We start from the raw sequence: 17468 nt of genomic DNA, 5'->3' as shown, positions 1-17468 counted from the left end.
TGGAAGGAAGCAGGGCAGGAGGTGAGAGCCAGGAGGCATCGTAAGTGGCCATGGCGAGATTTCAAAAAGCTTTGTAGTCTCACGGAGACCTGCGGCACAGCCTCAGGTGGCTCTGTGTCACACTGACCACCAGTTCAGAGACATTCTTCATGAAAATGTAAAGAAGTTTAAAAAAATTAATAATAATAAATCATTTTGAGCTTGGCCTTTCCTTAAAAAGATAATATGGTACTTTTTACTCCGATACATTTATTTGGTTACTACAGTTCCTATCATTTTAATTTGAGATTAAAAGTACAGAATCTAATCAACAAATAACTGGATGTATTCTTAATACGATATTGTTTATTTATTCCCAAAGCCATAGCGCTATTCAGAAGTGTATAAATTAATTGAATGCAGCGCATCTTTTTAGACCTTCGGCAAAGTGTGTCGAACAGTATATGTGCACAAATGTGACACTTCAGTTGTACACTCGGCTGGTATGATGCAATAATAAATTGGAGAAGACTGAAGGTTCGTTCAAGTGTCTCTTAACCAACATACAGCATTGTATACTTTATAAGTTAAGCATATGTTTGTATCACAGGACCAGATAGTTCATTCATTTTGAGAAGGAACATTGTTAAAAAAAAAAAATGTAAATCTTTTATAAACATTTTTATTACCAAATTTGGAGATGGATGGCGAGGAAGGGTATGGACACTTGCAATCTGAAAAACCCTTCTAACTACAGCTGTCAAATAAAGTGCAGTAAAAACGTCCAATGTTCGCCTGACGTTCAGTGTATGAAGTTGCTCCTAAAATATCTCAAATGCACATTTGTAAAGCTACATTGACGCTGTTTCTCTTTGCATTTTCATCCATTCTTTCACTGGGCTGCTTTAAAGACTGAGTGAGTAACGGGAAAGTGGGAACAGGTGAGCAGTAGCACAGGTGACGTCAGCGCTGACAAGAGCCAGCTGACACCGGAAGACCGTCGCGAAGGCGGGAAAACCGATAACGGGACCAGAAAAGTTATTTTCAAAATAAAAGCAAGAAACACTCGACCTAAAAACATGAATCAAGGAAACGAGAAACAGAACATTAAAAATACCGATATATTTCTAAACGTATTAATACTATGAATATTTTTTACATCAGATGAATTTGTAAGACTTTTTTGGACATTACTATTTTCGAAATAATATGTTATGACATCCTTAATTATGTTTTTTATATTACTTTTAGACTTTTCATTGAAATATTCATGACACTATTCTAAGACTTTGTAATGACATACACACACGTTTCCAACTTTTTGAATGGCTTTCAGTTATATACTACAATCTAACTTTATTTTAAATTTTTTTTTAATGACATACTATACTTTCTCAACAGGCTTTTAATTATTCAAAGAAAAGAAGATTATATATATATATATATAATTATTAGTACTTTTTTAAAGACATACTATACTCTGACTTTTTATTACATACAATAACTTTTTTCTTGTATGTACTTTGTTGGAAGAGTTTACCGTAACTTTAATTACTCTGTTCCACATATTAAGACTTTGTTGAGATACTATGTGCGTTTTACATTCAACACATTTGAAGGGGACCATCTGCTCCCCTCTTGCATGGTTTACGGCCCCTAATTCAGCCCTTTTAATACTGCCTGTGTGAATTTATATACTTTAGGTATAGTGTTTAAAACACAAACGTGGTCATTTCAAACAACAATCGTTGCTCTAATGTCATCCATTTACAACATGAAATATTACGGGCCAAAACATTTATTTATTTGAGACATTTTTAGCATTGCAGATGTAAAAATCACATTTAACTTTAAAACAGAGCACAGTATCTAACCACCAATAAATGGCAGCCAAAATCCTATAATCTACATTTCAAGCTGCTGTTAAATCCTAAAGTATTATACAAAATGACAGAGGTAGGAATTATTTCACTTGAGTTTATTTGTAACAAATGAAACTTGTGTCGACAGAGAACAGAAATCCATACAGACCTGTTATTCGGTTTTCACACGTCCGAGAACCAATGTAAGAAAATAAAAAGCACTTGTTGACCCGGAGCAGAAAACAAACCAAATAATAATAAAAAAGAAATGTTTACATTTACAGACCAATTAAAGGTAATTGATCCAAGTAACACCATATTTAAATTTTTATACAATTTATAAACTCATTTTATCCATCTACATGATACATTAGGGGGTAAAATAGAACAATTTCTTTGTGAAACTTCTCTTTTGTGGTACAACAAATCCACAATGTGATGTATTGCAAATACTGCTGTGCCATAAACTGTGATTTCAGGTGCATCGATTTTATTATATCACTCTGTATATCCGATAGATTCTTATTCACTCTTTATCGTAATTGTTTATCTGTTCATTCATCTATTTATGCATTTCGATTACTCTCTGTGTTTGTGTTATTTACATATAAACAACCGTGTGAGCGTTACAGGGTCCATCTTTACTGAGTTCAAGTACAACTCCTCAGGGAGGGGGAAGGGGCTATCGGAGATAATAGGACAAGAGTATTAGTGCATAGTACAAAGAGAGAAAGTGCAAGTCTTCCCATAACAGGAGCGACCAAAGGGACATCTCAAAAGTGGTACCATGCATACAAAAAACGACAACAGGTTTACTGTAAGATGGTGGAAATCCGCCAACGATCCCTTATGCGGTCAAGCATTAACGGCGATACAAAAAATTATGGTTTCTATGTTGTTAGAGACGTAGCACCTGAACTTCTCTCAGCCTTTGTCGTTAAATAAAAAATAAAAAATAAAATGTAACTGTTGACATCAGAATGAGTAACGCGGATGAGCAGTGGGACGGATTCTTTAGGAGGAGGGCTTCCGGTTATCCATTTGGTTTGTTACTTATCTTTTTCTCCAAACTGACAAAGATAAGCCGATGTCGTTCAGCTTCATCTACATTTTATTTTACATAGCTGAGTATATCAGTATGACTTTATCGAGCCAGCTCACAGTCGTGTGTCTTGTCAGAGTCATCGGCGTGGCCCACATGTCATGGCAAGTGTGAGTACATACACAGAGCCTGGTCACATGTCCCAGCAATGAACACACTTTTATTTTCTCCTCCAAAAATGATCAGACCACCTATTTTGAAACCATTTTTGTTTTTCCTCCACTGTAGTTGAGTAAGATATCTTTTTGATTAAAAGAGATATGACAGTGTTGTTGCTGGGAAAGTGATGAGTACAACGATCCAGCCACCGCAGAGCCGTCCATACAAAGTTTCACAGCCAAATAACACAACACACAAGATACTTATACACACTGTAACATAACATAATCATATACACATACATTCGGTTCACATACGCACAAACACACACACACAAAAAAGACACAAAAAACCCTTTAAAGTAACGTTATCAAAATAGGCGTGTAATATAAGGCACTAGAAATCTAAAATCAAAATACTTATTAGATGCTGTTTGAAGTATGAGTTTGATCATTCGTCGGTTGCCATGACACAGAGAAGTATGACATCATCTACTGGAGTTGTGACATGATAAAAAGATCTACCTCCTAAGAGGTCAGAGGTCGCCCCTCTTGTTTGGACACGTGGAACAGTGGCGAGAATCCTATATAACATCTTTGTGTCTGGGAAAAAAAATTATGTGTCATCAATATCATCGTCTTCATAATGGCATATAACTGCAGTTAGTGACTACACACAAAAATATATAATACATCTACTTATTGCACACTGAATCCGACAGAGAAAAAGTCATGGGTGAGCATTCCAGTGAGACATTTGTTCCTGCCCTAACCACACCCCCCCTCCCCCATCCCCCCCCGACACCCTCATCCAATCCCCGGCTCGCTCCCTGCTTCGTGAAGCTCATCTGGACACATGAATAGACGTTTTGTCGTACATTATTTTCTGTGCAGGATCTCTATAGTTCTATCTGGACTTTTGCTCAACCTGCATACAGAAGAAGGACTTCAGAGAAGCAGCATTGTAAATGCTGTAAACCCCAAACCCGAACCTTCGCCGGGCCCCGTGGATTTAAAAAACGGGTTGTCTTCTTTGACACCGCGGGCCAGATAGAAATGAGGCTGAGAGTCCTGTGTGCGTGGTGAACAAGTGTGTGTTTTTAAAAGCTGAGTGGGTTAGAGAATACAGGAGTGACACTCAATGGTGGTGTGTTTTTTATATAATTGTGAACATTTCTCACACTAGATTTGATTGTACAATTTAACACAGAAGGGTACAAAATACTGCTTTGCCTTTGTATTGTCAGTGGGGACAAAGTCATTAATCTGTAAAAACTAAAAACAGAACATGCCATAAAGAATAGCCAGTTTAAAAAAAGAAAAAAACAAGATCGTCACATATCTATTTATTTTTCTAAAAAAACTAAATTAATGTTTTATTTTGTGGTATGCATTTTAAACCTCTCTCAAGCTTCCTTTATCTTAAAACATGAAGCATAAGGTTGAACTGGTGGTTTTTATTACTGTATGGTAGAAATATCTTGTTTTTCATTCACAAGAAACTACACAAGAGTCTGTTTCCAAAACAAAACAGAAAAAACATAGCTTGGTGTCTTTTTTTGGGGGATATATATTCTTTGTCTTTTCAATACTGTGCGCTCTGTGTTTTCAGTCTCCCGTTGGCAATTCTCTGGTGCTCAAAAGTCCCAGTTCTGTCAGTCCACGAGACTTTCGTAAAATGGATTTGTCGACTCCTTCTGGACGGTCCTCAAGATAGAAAAAAAATCTAAATTTCTTGTGACGGCTAAATACTGTAGCCGGGTCCTGTATCTAGGTTGGTGATGCTACACTGGTGGTGGACAAGGTGAGAGTTCCACACCCAAACAATGTTACGCAATCTGGGTGCTCACAAAAGCACTGAAACCAATAATACAAAAAAGAAAATCAATATTTGATCAAGTATTCTGATTGGAACAGTGGTTGAAGTTGCTTCTTCAGACTGACCAATGGGTGTGTTTGGGCTGAGGGTGAAAGGAAACACCCTCGTCAAGCAGGTTGCTATGGCTCAGTTAGAGGTGCTGTTTCTGAGCACGCGATAAGCCGATGGGTCCCCTTCACTCTGAATGTGGTTTGCACAAATCCTCCGAAGACACATTGCAGCCTAGTGCATTAATGTAGGCCGCGTGTGACCTAAGAAAAGTGCACTAAGGTGGGATGTGGCGTTAGAGACGGCCAGTCGGGTTTATGTTGCATAGTGGTCAAAGCTTCCCAGGTACTCCAGACTGGCTCGGTAGCAGAACTGGTACTGGTCCTGGAAGGGAGGCAGAAGAATATCGAGTGAGTGAAAGAGGAACAAAAAATAAATAAATGTGGAAGACAAGTGTTTCGGGAAATAAAGCTCGAGTTGGAAGGATAACAGCTGGGAAGCTCACCTCTGTCTGGACGGTGGCCGGTCTCTGGGTGCGCAGCATCTTGACAGTCTGGAAGATGTCCACCACGCCCTCGTACCGCATCCTCTCCAGAACGATGCTGAGGGTGATGAACACACCGGTCCGGCCCACTCCGGCACTGTTGGCGAAGAGGTGGACGCATATTAAGAGCTGGATGCATTCAACTATTTTTAAAAATAGTATAATATGCCATTTGAGAGACATTGTATAGTATGTAATATACATATCACAATGGAGGCAGGTATAGTAAAACAATTTCTAAAATAATAGCGTAAAGTATGTCATAAAACGGCGTATTAAAGCTTGTAATAAAACTGTCAGAACTTACATATGTAGTTAAAGGGAAATATTACACCGTTGCACATCAGGGAGTGTGGGAGCATTCTATTTGTGGGGTATAATAATACTGGAGAAACACAATCTGCTGAGCTTTGAGAATTTTTGAATATTTTCAAATTTGTGCATGGTCTATAAAATTGTAAATGATTTGGCCCCTCCTCTCTCGTGACCTTGTGTACAGTCGCTCAGCGAGTTCAATCAGATCCACCAGAATCGCCTCCATACCCGACCGCACACGGTCAATCATCCTTTTCATGATTAATTATACAATTATTATGGTTTGTCTTACTTAGTTTGAATGTTTTTTATTACTTGCTTTTAATGTGCTGTGGCTTTGGTGTGTATTGTGTGTTCTTCTCACCACATATAATGTTGTATTGTGTCTTCTATCCTGTCCTGGTTGTTATTGCTTTATGTTTGTTATGGTCTGTCAGGGGACGACAGATGCAAATGTGCTGGAGCTGTGTTAACTGGACATGGTCCCTTTTAAATAAAGTAAACTGTATCTATCTGTCCCCCTCTACTGTAATGTATAATCTTGTTTCCGCTGAGAAACAGTCAGTAATGCCCAACATCTCTTTTTGAAATATCTCCAACTGCCTTTATGTCCTTTTTGATATGCCTTGTCTGTCTTGGGTTTGTGTAATGTGGAAAAGACAATCAGAATATTTGTTGAAAAAAAAAGAAATCCATGGTGCAACAAATGTCATTAAAAGTTATCGTATACTATGCCATTAAAAGGAATTACAAAAGTAATAGTAAAGTATTTTATAACAAGTCTGAATATTCTATGTCATAAAAAAAGTCATAGTGTAGTATGTCACTTACAAATCATAGTACAGTATGTATTTATTCTACCATATGAAAGTAGGAGTATAGTATGTCCTTAGAATATAAAATGTTGTCATAAAGTATGTCACAGAAAGTGTAACTTAAACAGTAATAATGCTGTTAAAAGGTTAGTTTAAAAGTATAGTATGTCGTAAAAAAAAACATACTAGCATACTCGTGTGTTCACTGGTGGTCAAGTTTGGAGTGACCTCATTTAGATTAGTTTGCTTACACATGGCCAAGATCACCAAATAAAAATGTATATATATAAAGACATATCAATTTATATATTTCTATATATTCTTTTCTTTTATAGAGCTGTAGAAGAGAAGTAAACTTCCCATGACTGTGACCAGTGACCTTTAGGCTGATGGTTTAGGATCACTGCCCGGTCACCAAACCCTGACCGTACATCAAGCCTCGTCAAACCTCCACTCAGAATTAATCAATTAAATCGGCAGCATAAAAAAAGATGGCTATATGCAACAATTCATAACTGTGTTTCCGGAGCTGCTGATTTTTTATAGACTTTATGCCATAAGATGACTGGCACTGAAATCTTCTGTTGTTTGTCAGGGACATAAAAGAACTTCTAGAACCTCATCTCCATTTGTTTTTTCTCCTGATTTTGTCACTCACCTGTCACAGTGAACACAACAGTCACATGGTACGACGTGGTGTGAGGAGCAGGTCTTACCTGCAGTGCACACTTATTGGCCCGTCCTGGCCAAACTGCTCTTTAGTTTTGTGCACCTGGCCAATGAAATCGATGAATCCCTCCCCTGACTTTGGCACTCCTTGCTCTGGCCAATCAGTGAACTGGAACTGACGAACTGTCCGCGATTGGCCGTCCTGGAAGAATAAGAATACAAAGAATAAGAGTAAGAAGAAGAGTAATAAGAAGAGGAAGAGTAAGAAGAAGAAGAAGAAAAAGAAGAAGAAGAAGTAAAAGAAAAGAAGAAGAAAAAGAGCAAGAAGAAGAAAAGTAAGAAGAAAGAGAAGAAAAAGAAGAAGAAGAAGGAAAAGAGTAAGAAGAAAAATAGCAAGAAGAAAAAGAAGAAGAAAAATCATAATAATAATAAGAAAAAGAAGAAGAAGAGTAAGAAGAAGAAAAAGAGTGAGAAGAAGAAAAAGAGTAAGAAGAAGAAGAAAAAGAAGAAGAAGAAAGAAAAAAAAGAGTAAGAAGAAAAAAAAGAGTAAAAAGAAGAAAAAGAGTAAGAAGAAGAAGAAGAAAAAGAAGAAGAAGAAGAAGAAGAAGAAGAAATGATGACTCACCCTGGCATCCGTGACTTTGAACTCTCGTAGAATGTACTGGGGCATGTTGTACTCCGCCATGGGATCCACCACAAAGTACTGGTACCGGGCCGAGCGCTCCGCGGGCCAGTACTGGTGACACTTCTCCTGCAGGAGGGCAGGGAGAGGCTTCTGGTCAGAGCTTCACATGCGCGCGTGTCGTCATTCATGCCAACAACATGTCTGAGAGGAGTCCTCAGCCCAAATTAACAGCTGGATGTCTTTAACTAATTATTCTCCTGCTGAGTACGGACAAACTGAAATAGTGACTTAAAACAAAGGAAACTTACATAAACCGTGGTGTCTTAAACTGATTGCATTTTGCCCGTTAAAAAAAAAAAAAATGACGTGAAAGAAATAACAAAATCAGATTTCCACCATCAGAAAAGAAAACAGCCAAACTTGGAAGGCCTGATGTCAAAGTGTCATAAAAACCCCAAACAAATTCATGCTTTGAGCTGTGAGAAGCCACAGCGTGTTGAACCACTGCTGCTTGTTGATAAATCATTAAACTGTCCTTCTGTACACATTACATCTATTGCACCTGAAGGTTTCTTCCCTTTTTTTCCCCCTGAAGGGTTATTTGGGAGTTTTTCCTGATCCGATGCGAGGTTTTGGGGCAGGGATGTCTATGTGTACAGAGACAAATGTGTAATTTGTGAAATTGGGCTATACAAATAAACTGAATTGAATTGAATTGAAATTGAATTAAACGGAGAAAGATCAAAACATATCGCAAGATATGTTCCGACTGTACATAAAGGCTGGACCTCTCAGATGTCTGGAAATAAATGTGTGAGCAACACCTCGTGGCGGGAGCCCACATGGCGAGCCCGCTTTCAGCTGCTGGAACCACCTCCAGAGTCCAGAGTCTGGACCCTCTGATGCTTTTTGCAGACCGACAAGAACGCACTCTGTTTTCTATCTGCGTTCTTTGAGTTGATCTGAAACACTTCTCTTCTGATGATTCATGTATCTGCTCACCTGTAAGGCACTTTGAATTCCCCAGGTGTATGAATTATGCTATACAAATAAACTTGCCTTTGCATCACGCCTCAGAGAACAATTTCTGGCTACTTTGTCAGGAGAATGGCATCCCGACCGGATTGTCTTGTGCCGTATTCTGTTCATGAGACATAACTCACACCATTATCTCTTTCTCACTCCACCACTGTGTGTGTGTGTTTTTCTTTTAACACAGTTATGCTCCCCAAAATAGCTACATATTAAATCAGTATTTTCTTGGCGCAAAAGCACACTGTTTATGACAGTTTCTCAGTATGCAGGGAGTGGAAACTGAAAAATAGGCGACAAATCCACAAGAGCTGCTGATCATGCTGCAGGTCAGGCAGTCCTTCAGTGATAATTAGTATGAATTAGTTAAATTATGAGGCCCAGTTAAAGCACAATGTATAATATTGTATATTCCATTTCATGTGTGGGTAAAAGGAATCACGTAATCAATAACAAAATCGCAATATGATTACAGTGTGTTTGTGTTTGTGTGTGTTTGTGTGCATGTACTTGTGCCCGTACCCGGCCCATTTCTCTCAGTTTGGTTAGCATGACAACTATGGTGGAGTTGTGTTCCCACAGCATCCTCCAGTAGTCCTCTGTGGTCTCGGCCAGCGGGCCCTGGGTTGCTATGTAGGCCTTCTGCTGCCTGCAAACACAAGGAGATGAGATATGAGTGGAATAGTCTCCCTGTCAATACCTTTGAGAAGGAAAAGGAAAACGGGAACATAGACAAAAGGATCAGATCACATTTGTCTGACCTGTATCCATCGATGAAGCTGGCGTTGATGTAGTCCGATCCCTCCACCCCTCTGATTGGCTGCAGGCAGACCCGCGTGGTCTCGTAGGGCATGATGTTCACCAGCCGGTTCTTGAACTTGTTGCATGGCAGGTTGGCACTCACGAACCGTGACGTGTGGGCCTTGGCACTGGCCAGACGCTGGAGAAAGAAATCTGTATTTTAGAATATTACACTGACAATATATATTCATTTATTGACGGATTAAATCAAACGTTTGGCCAATCCCACATGGGAGATTACAAGACAAGGCTATGTCACATATCTCTTTTGGTCCTACATATACAAATATATGTTTTAAAAGCTTTTAAAGATCCTTAGATGTGGCTCCACAATGTAGTAGTGTTAGTAAGAGCAGACAAAACACAAAGGAATCAAAGGAAGGATGATGGGAGTAATGGGAAACAAGGAGGGGGGATTGATTAGAGGGAATGATGATGGGAGTAATGGGAAACAAGGAGGGGGGATTGATTAGAGGGAATGATGATGGGAGTAATGGGAAACAAGGAGGGGGGATTGATTAAAAGGAAGGATGATGGGAAACAAGGGGGATTGATCAAGGAGGGGGGATTGATTAAAAGGAAGGATGATGGATAGGAAACAAGGGGATTGAGTTGATTGAAGAATGATGATGGGGTAATGGGAAACAGGGGGGATGGAGAGTGGGGAAACAAGAGGGGGATTGATTAGAGGGAATGATGATGGGAGTAATGGGAAACAAGGAGGGGGGATTGATTAAAAGGAAGGATGATGGAAGTAATGGGAAACAAGGAGGGGGGATTGATTAAAAGGAAGGATGATGGAAGTAATGGGAAACAAGGAGGGGGGATTGATTAAAAGGAAGGAAGATCGTTCAGACACATTCAGGGACCTCATTCAACTGTATTTAGCACAAGCTGGAATACTGAGAGTAAAATATCAGTTTGACTCGGCGGGCCTGAGGATATTTAGGCAGACACCAAAAAGAGGGGCGATATAGAGGAAAGAGGGCAGCGGCAGGGATTGGGAGAGAGAATATTATAAAATGAACGAGTGGAGGAAGAAGAAAATCACGGGTGGGGGTGGACAGGAAACCACAAGGCCCCACACTGTCTCAACGCACACATGTGAACCTCAGTTGATCCTTCACCAGCAAAAGGGAGAAGAAAAAAATCTCAATCAAACCTCCTGGAACACACACATTGGTGAGGATATACGTGCAGACGTGAGCGCACACCGTACACTCTGTCTGACACGTCGACCATTGGATGACACGGCATGAAAAGAAAGAAAGAAGAAAGACGGAACAACAGAGACAGGGTGGAGGAGGGTAAACCGCAGACGGAGACAATGGGGTCTCGTGAACCGGGCCTCTCGGCGGCTACCGGGGCGTCCTGGGAGGATCAGCAGTACCGTATTCTCTTACAGACGGTGGAAAAAACCCCCACCACAAGTTCATTTTGGTTCCCTGAAACCGAGGTCTCCCAGTGCCAACGATAGCAGTTCTTCATGCGAGTTGAATCTGGATTCGCCTCTGCCTTATCAATGAAGTCTGGAACGCACCGAGGAAAGAACGTTCCGCTCCTTTTGATACGTGCCCATTATCTCAACCATCTGTTGAGCTTGGATGCAATCCTGCCCTGCTGGCAACCCCTGGCCTGCAAGCTCTCTCAGTCAACTCTCGGTGCACGGAAACAAAAACGTCTTAATAGGGTGCTGTGTTACCAAAGGCTGCCAGGGCAGCTGCGTTTCTTTCTTTTTCTCACACACATGCTCCAACTTTCTTTTTTACTGAAAATTGGATTCTTCTCCGTGAGAAATTCCGTCCTTCTGGTGTTTTGTCGGCGAAAGGTGGAAAGCGCCGCTGTCTGTCCCGCAAGTGATCGAGTGAGACGGAACGCGGCGATCGGGACTCCGCCTCCGGCATATGTTTCAAACAGCTTGAAGGAGCCCTCGGTTCGTTGTCATTCTGAGGGAGGACATTAGGGCCGTCGCTGTCCAGAGCATGCGTGGAGGAGATTGCTCAGACTGTCTTTGTGTTTACTTTGCCCTCTGAGCGTCTGAGTAGAAATAAACCATTCCAGGAAAAAAGATGTGAGCCACCTGCTTTCATTTATATACCTGTGTGGATAAATTGTCTTTCTGCCCAGCCGAGCCAGATGGGCCTTCTGAGAACTTTGCATCACAAGAGGTGGACAAACCACAAAAACAACACGGATAAAATGAAAGCAACACAACTCGACGACACTCCTTTATGTGCTCACTCTTCTCGCTCGTGGATTGATGCCTTCGTTCTGTGCTCTGCCTTCTAATTCTGATCAGCTACCTTAAATGTTCTAAAGTGCCCAAGTGACCTGAGATTTTGTTTTAAACTGCAACTTTCTGGCCTACATTATTTAGTTTTTCTGCGTGGAGACGTCTCACGCACACAAAAACAATCCGTACAACTCGTTTACCTTGGATTCAAAAGTTGCAATCCCATAATCCCCTTTAAATCCAGGGGGGGAACCGACCAAAAACAGCCCCGGGAAAGATGCTCAGTGACCAGCGGCTGGCTCCTGAACAGCCAATCCATTTCCTCAACGCCCGCCTGTCCCTTTAAGCCACAGATAGTCCAGAGTGCAATGCTGCTTGTCACTCTTGGCCAATCTAATTTCAATCTTTCAATGTAAATTGTCCCCCCCCCCAATTTGGACTGATCCTTTTTCAGGAGAGGTGTTTGTTGGTCACCAATGACTAGTGTACATATGAGTGTTGTTTAGGAGTGCTGTTTTTATCTGGAGCTATCGAGCCGGTAGAGTGGGTCGTCCTTCAATCAGAGGATTGACGGTTTGATTCCCCGCTCCGCTCGTACAAGTCAAAGCCGGTGGCGGTGTGTGAGTGGGTATGAATGTTAGTCCTGATGGGAAGGTGGAAACTTGCATATTAATGGGTGTGAAAGGCTGAATGATGGCAATTGTGGTCGTAAGGAGGCGCTGAATATCTACAGGGCCAAATTCAGGGATGCTACTGTGGAGCTGACCCTGACGTCTGGCCTTTTGTTGGTCCCTTTCAGAGACGGGTTGAAGAGTCATCATCATTGATCATTTTCATGAGCCACCGTGAATCAGTCGGCTCTAACCTTTAACAACCCTCGAGCAAGCCGGCGATCGGTCCCCACCTTGAACTCCAGCTCCATGCCCGTGACGTTCTCCCCCGGCTCCATCTGCGTCAGCCTCTGGATGTAGGAGTACAGGTTCCTCGCGGGCACCTCTGTGTTCCCGCAGGTCACGGCCTCCAGCAGTGCATCGTGGATGAAGATGTACTGGTCCTCTGTCTGGACCATGTAGTTCCTCTGGGAGCGCATCAGCGTGACGTGGCCGTAGATGTCCAGGGCCTTTTCATGCTTGAGTCGCTCCGTCATGGCGTCGATCACGATGAAGCACCCCGTGCGACCGACTCCAGCACTGAGCCGGAACCAGACGGAGCGAGGGAAGAAAGAAAGAGGAAGAAAATAAATAAATCAGGGAACAGATGGTGATGCGATATTGTCATGCAACCTTCTGGGTACAAAATGTCGAGCAAATAATTTCCCTGAGTGCGCGCGATGTCTTCAAACCGGCCGCTAATCTCGGCCTGTTGCATATTGCGCAAAGCCCTCACACAAGTATCACAAAGGTACCAGCCAGCAATATTTCCAACAAAGGACATTAGAAAATTGACATCAGCGATGAGTCAGCATCACCGTCTGACTGGCATTAGGAAGATATCCTCTCCTATCGACATGCAATCCAGAAATGTAATACATTTAGCTGCCCACCCAAACACGGCCACGTTTCTGCTGCGCTAGGACCGCAACGGTGGAACAGCCTGACCAAGCAGGTTTCAGCAAGCGGATACAAAATAAAAACTCTTTATTGTTAAATTAATATCAGTGTGTGAATGTGTGTGTGATCGTGTTGTTTGATACAGAGGCTGGTTGATATGTTAAGGCACATTATGATGGAGTCTTGCTGGGATCATTACATTTCACTGATAATCCTGTGAGATACTCCATCTGACTGCTACGGAAGATTAGGAAGAGCTCTTCTCCTGTCAACCTTTTCACCCCACCCCCAACCCCCTCTCCTCCCATTCTTATCTCCCTGCTTCTACCCAAGCACCCTTGCAACCCTCTCACACAAGCTCTACCACTTTTTCCACTCTTGCATTTGCACCTTTTTTCTAGATTCCATATTCGCTCCACCTTCCCTTTTCATTAATTCATCATTTCCATCCCCCGCGTCCTGGATTTGACCCTCACCTCCTCTCTCATTCTGCTCACATATCCCCCCCATCTATTTCCCCAGTCCCTCGCTAACTCTGTGCTCTCAATCATTCCTCAATCACCCTTTCTCTTCACTCGCCGCTCTTCCCCACCTCGGGAGCTCGAGCTCTAAATTCCCTCCCTCTGCCCTTCCTTCACTCCCTGGTGGCACGCTTCGTTCCAGCTCTGGAGCTCAACGCAGTGTGACGAGACTGCAATGACACGTTCTTAGGAATCTTCCCATCCAACCCAAGATGCGGGCCCCCCTGCTACTCAAACAGGAGCTCGCAGTCAATATAAACTTCTGAACCCACGACGTACAGGAACAATGAAGAGTGAAGCCTGCAAGCTGCTTCTTGGAGACAGCGCCAGCATCGGGAAGGCCTCTGTTGTTAAACCTTCGAGAGGAGGGCTGTCGGTAAGGGAGGGATGTGGCCATCGAAGCCAGTGAGGACAATTTTGGGTTTGCATAATGGCAGGTCAATCAGTCCGGGGCCTCTGAATGATTTTATACAAGTGTTCTTGGACTCTTGTTGATTTTCGCAGACTCCTGGGCTTTTGAAAATGATGTAGCCCAAAATAACACACTAGTGTTTCATACACACACACACAATCTCAAATAAACACACACAAGCGCACGCGCACCAAGGACAAAAAGTATTTTCTTTTTGGTGAATTTATGAGTCCTTTCAGTATTACAAGAATTTTTGACACTGGACCAATAAAAGAAAACATAGGTTAATCAATGACGGACAGCAACACACCTGCAATGGATGACCATGGGACCGGCGTCTGGAGGGTTGCAGGCCTTGACCCTGCGTAGGAAGGCCAGGAAGGGAGTGGGGTGTTCAGGCACCCCGTGGTCGGGCCAGGCCGTGAACTGGAAGTGACGAACTTCGCGCTTCTCATTGGAGCCGCTCTGGACGCGCCGACGGACACAGAGTGTGAAAGATGAAGCTGGCGTTACTTATTTGTTTGATTGTCAGCAAACATTGTTGCGTCCAAAACCCCACGACGTGCTCGTCTGTTTTTCAGTACCTTCCTATTTCCCTACACTCAGCAACCGCTGGCCTGCATTTATTCCCACTGAAGTCTTTAAAAACAGCTCACATTTTTTTTAAAGAAACGGTTCAGTAATTTGCTAAAACTGCGAGGAAATATTGCTCAATCAGGACTAAATTATGTTTTGGGGGGGATTATTCTCATGGATTAAAACACATTTTGGTGGCCAAGTGAGTATTAATAGCAAAGATGCATGACTAAAAATAAACTACAATATGTTCATGGCAATACAAATAGTTTTGGGGGCAACAGTGGAGGTCTGTGGGGGAGGAGGCACGCGGTGTATCAGGCTCTGGCAACGCGCTCAATACTTGTTTTCAGGGTTCATTTATTTTGTGGCTTTTGTGGGGATTTGTAAAACGACAATAGAATAAAACAGTCTAAGAAGAAATATGCCACCACTGTTAATGATGAACCCCTTTAAATATCACCGGAAAGACCAATAATGGGACAGCTTCTTCAGTCAGGCCATCAGGCTGCTGAACAAGGACTGAGACCCTCATTAACACTACACACCAGAACATATTCTGTGAATATCTATGGCCATGGTGTATATTTTATTACATTGTTTATATATATATATATTGTATATATATATTGTATGTATATACATATATATATATAGTCTCAAAAAGTGTATATTTTATTACATTGTTTTATATATATATATTGCCATGATGTATATTCTATTACATTGTTTTATATATATATTGTTAATACTTTCTTCTTTTTTTTGTGTGGATATTGTATAGTTTATTCTCATTCTTATTCTTTTTTTAGTCTGCTACTGCTGTCGGGTGTTTTGCACATAAGAATTTCACGAACCGATTATACTTGTATAAAAGGGGATGTGACAATAAAAACTTGAAACTTGAAACTAATGTATGAAAGTATGATGCCACGGACTCGAGCACAAACTGGTGCGCATAAATGTTTCAACAGATCAATACACAGGCGGCCCCATTCCACTTCGCTGCAGGCATGTCCTGTTACCTTGTAAAGAGCAAAGGTCCTGACGGAGTAGGTGGCCAGCTCCACCGTGTCCAGCAGAGTGACCTGGATGAGTCCGTAGGTCTCTGTGCCCCGCGTTGGCCAGTACTGATCACACTTCACCTACCGAGAGGGGAAGGAAGCTGTGAAGGACGCCGAGCAGTTTGCATAATGTCTGTACACACTTTTTATTTGGATTTTCTTTTTTGTGAAAGAAGAGAGAAAGAGAGAGCCGACTTGGGTGAGTGTGCACGTGTACAGATGCAAAAAAAGGGGGAAAAAAGAAGAGAAAAAGCAGTTCGGTGAGAGGTTTAGAAAAAATTCAGACAGTAATGTTCGGAAAAAAATGTGCATATATAGCGGCAAAGGGGATTTAGCGTGTGTGTAGGGGGAAGATTGACAGAGAGAGAGTTCTGCTTTCTGGGGTGTGATCCTTCATAAGTTGCGCATTAAATACGAGAAAACCTGTGTGGCATGAAATTGCCATTTAGGTTGGTGAGCTCTCACGAAGATCCACCGCAGAGCTGATACCCGGAGTGCAGCTCTCGCAGATTTTATGCTGTATATTGCCCAACATTCCAACCTCACAGATCCCGCCAAAACTACACCCCTGCACACCGAGTCCCAGCAACCCCCTGCTCACCGAAAGACCGAGAATCTACCCCCCCCCCCCCCCCTGTATAGAGCGGTCATGTTTGTAGTTTCTTCACCTCAGCTTCAGAGACCCCAAATGAGAAAGAGGGAACAAAATAATATACTAGAGGAGGGGGAGAGAGGTGTGGGGGGTGTGGGGGGTTTGGGGGGTGCACTTGGCAGAATCAGGCCAAACCAAACGCTATGTGCTGATCCCTCCAGTCCTCACATCAACGACAGCAGGGAGCTCAGCTCAGCTCGCTCTGCATTCCGCTGCTCCAGACTGGGGATTATGCGTTTTGGCCCGGTACGTTCAGGCTGTAATTACAGTTTTCCAACTGTTGTTTTCCCACCAGACCTTGAGACACTGCGGGGATGGGAACGTCCGTCCACATGGAGGCAAGACCCCTGCCAAAAACTGGATCGCAGTAAATGCCCGGTGTGAAGGCTACATCACCCGGTCACATTTTGGCTGAGGGCAGAGCTGCGCCCTGCTCGCGGTTTGATTGGTGCTTAAAAGGAAGGAAGAAAGGGTACTGGCAAGATTCCCACAGCGGGACCATCTGTGATCATCTGTGTCGTTAATGCGTAAACACATAACGGCGTAATGTTCAGAGGTGTTAAATGAGATTAAATCATCTCCTCCAACAAGCAGCCCACCACTCTCTCAAACAGCAGATACGAAGCTAGTGGGCTGATAATTAACAGCCGAGTAAAATGTCTTCACTGTAGCATAATGCTGTAATCACTTATTGAATTTAGATCGTTCAGAGCTTAGCAGTCATTTGTGGCCGGCGACTCATCACGTTAAC

General features: G+C 42.4%; 1 protein-coding gene across 34 annotated transcripts in view; it reads right to left on the bottom strand.

Annotated features, from left to right (window-relative positions):
- Window positions 1-1941: 1941 nt before the first annotated feature.
- Window positions 1942-17468, bottom strand: part of ptprdb (protein tyrosine phosphatase receptor type Db) — a 165030-nt gene continuing 149503 nt past the window's right edge. For 33 of the 34 annotated variants that reach the window (XM_056409327.1, XM_056409328.1, XM_056409329.1 and 30 more), the window contains 9 exons: window positions 16027-16146; window positions 14736-14890; window positions 12847-13132; window positions 9670-9848; window positions 9431-9557; window positions 7877-8002; window positions 7299-7453; window positions 5414-5549; window positions 1942-5292 (listed from right to left, as the gene is read on the bottom strand). In XM_056409327.1, the coding sequence (XP_056265302.1) occupies window positions 5224-5292; window positions 5414-5549; window positions 7299-7453; window positions 7877-8002; window positions 9431-9557; window positions 9670-9848; window positions 12847-13132; window positions 14736-14890; window positions 16027-16146 (1353 nt within the window). In that variant the 3' untranslated portion in view covers window positions 1942-5223. The other variant, XM_056409348.1, reaches the window with a different exon arrangement.

Source organism: Pseudoliparis swirei, chromosome 24 (genome assembly GCF_029220125.1).
Source record: "Pseudoliparis swirei isolate HS2019 ecotype Mariana Trench chromosome 24, NWPU_hadal_v1, whole genome shotgun sequence".
Classification (NCBI taxonomy): Eukaryota; Metazoa; Chordata; class Actinopteri; order Perciformes; family Liparidae; genus Pseudoliparis; species Pseudoliparis swirei.
The sequence above is the reverse complement of the archived record's forward strand: the minus strand, read 5'-3'. Positions and strand labels throughout refer to the sequence as shown.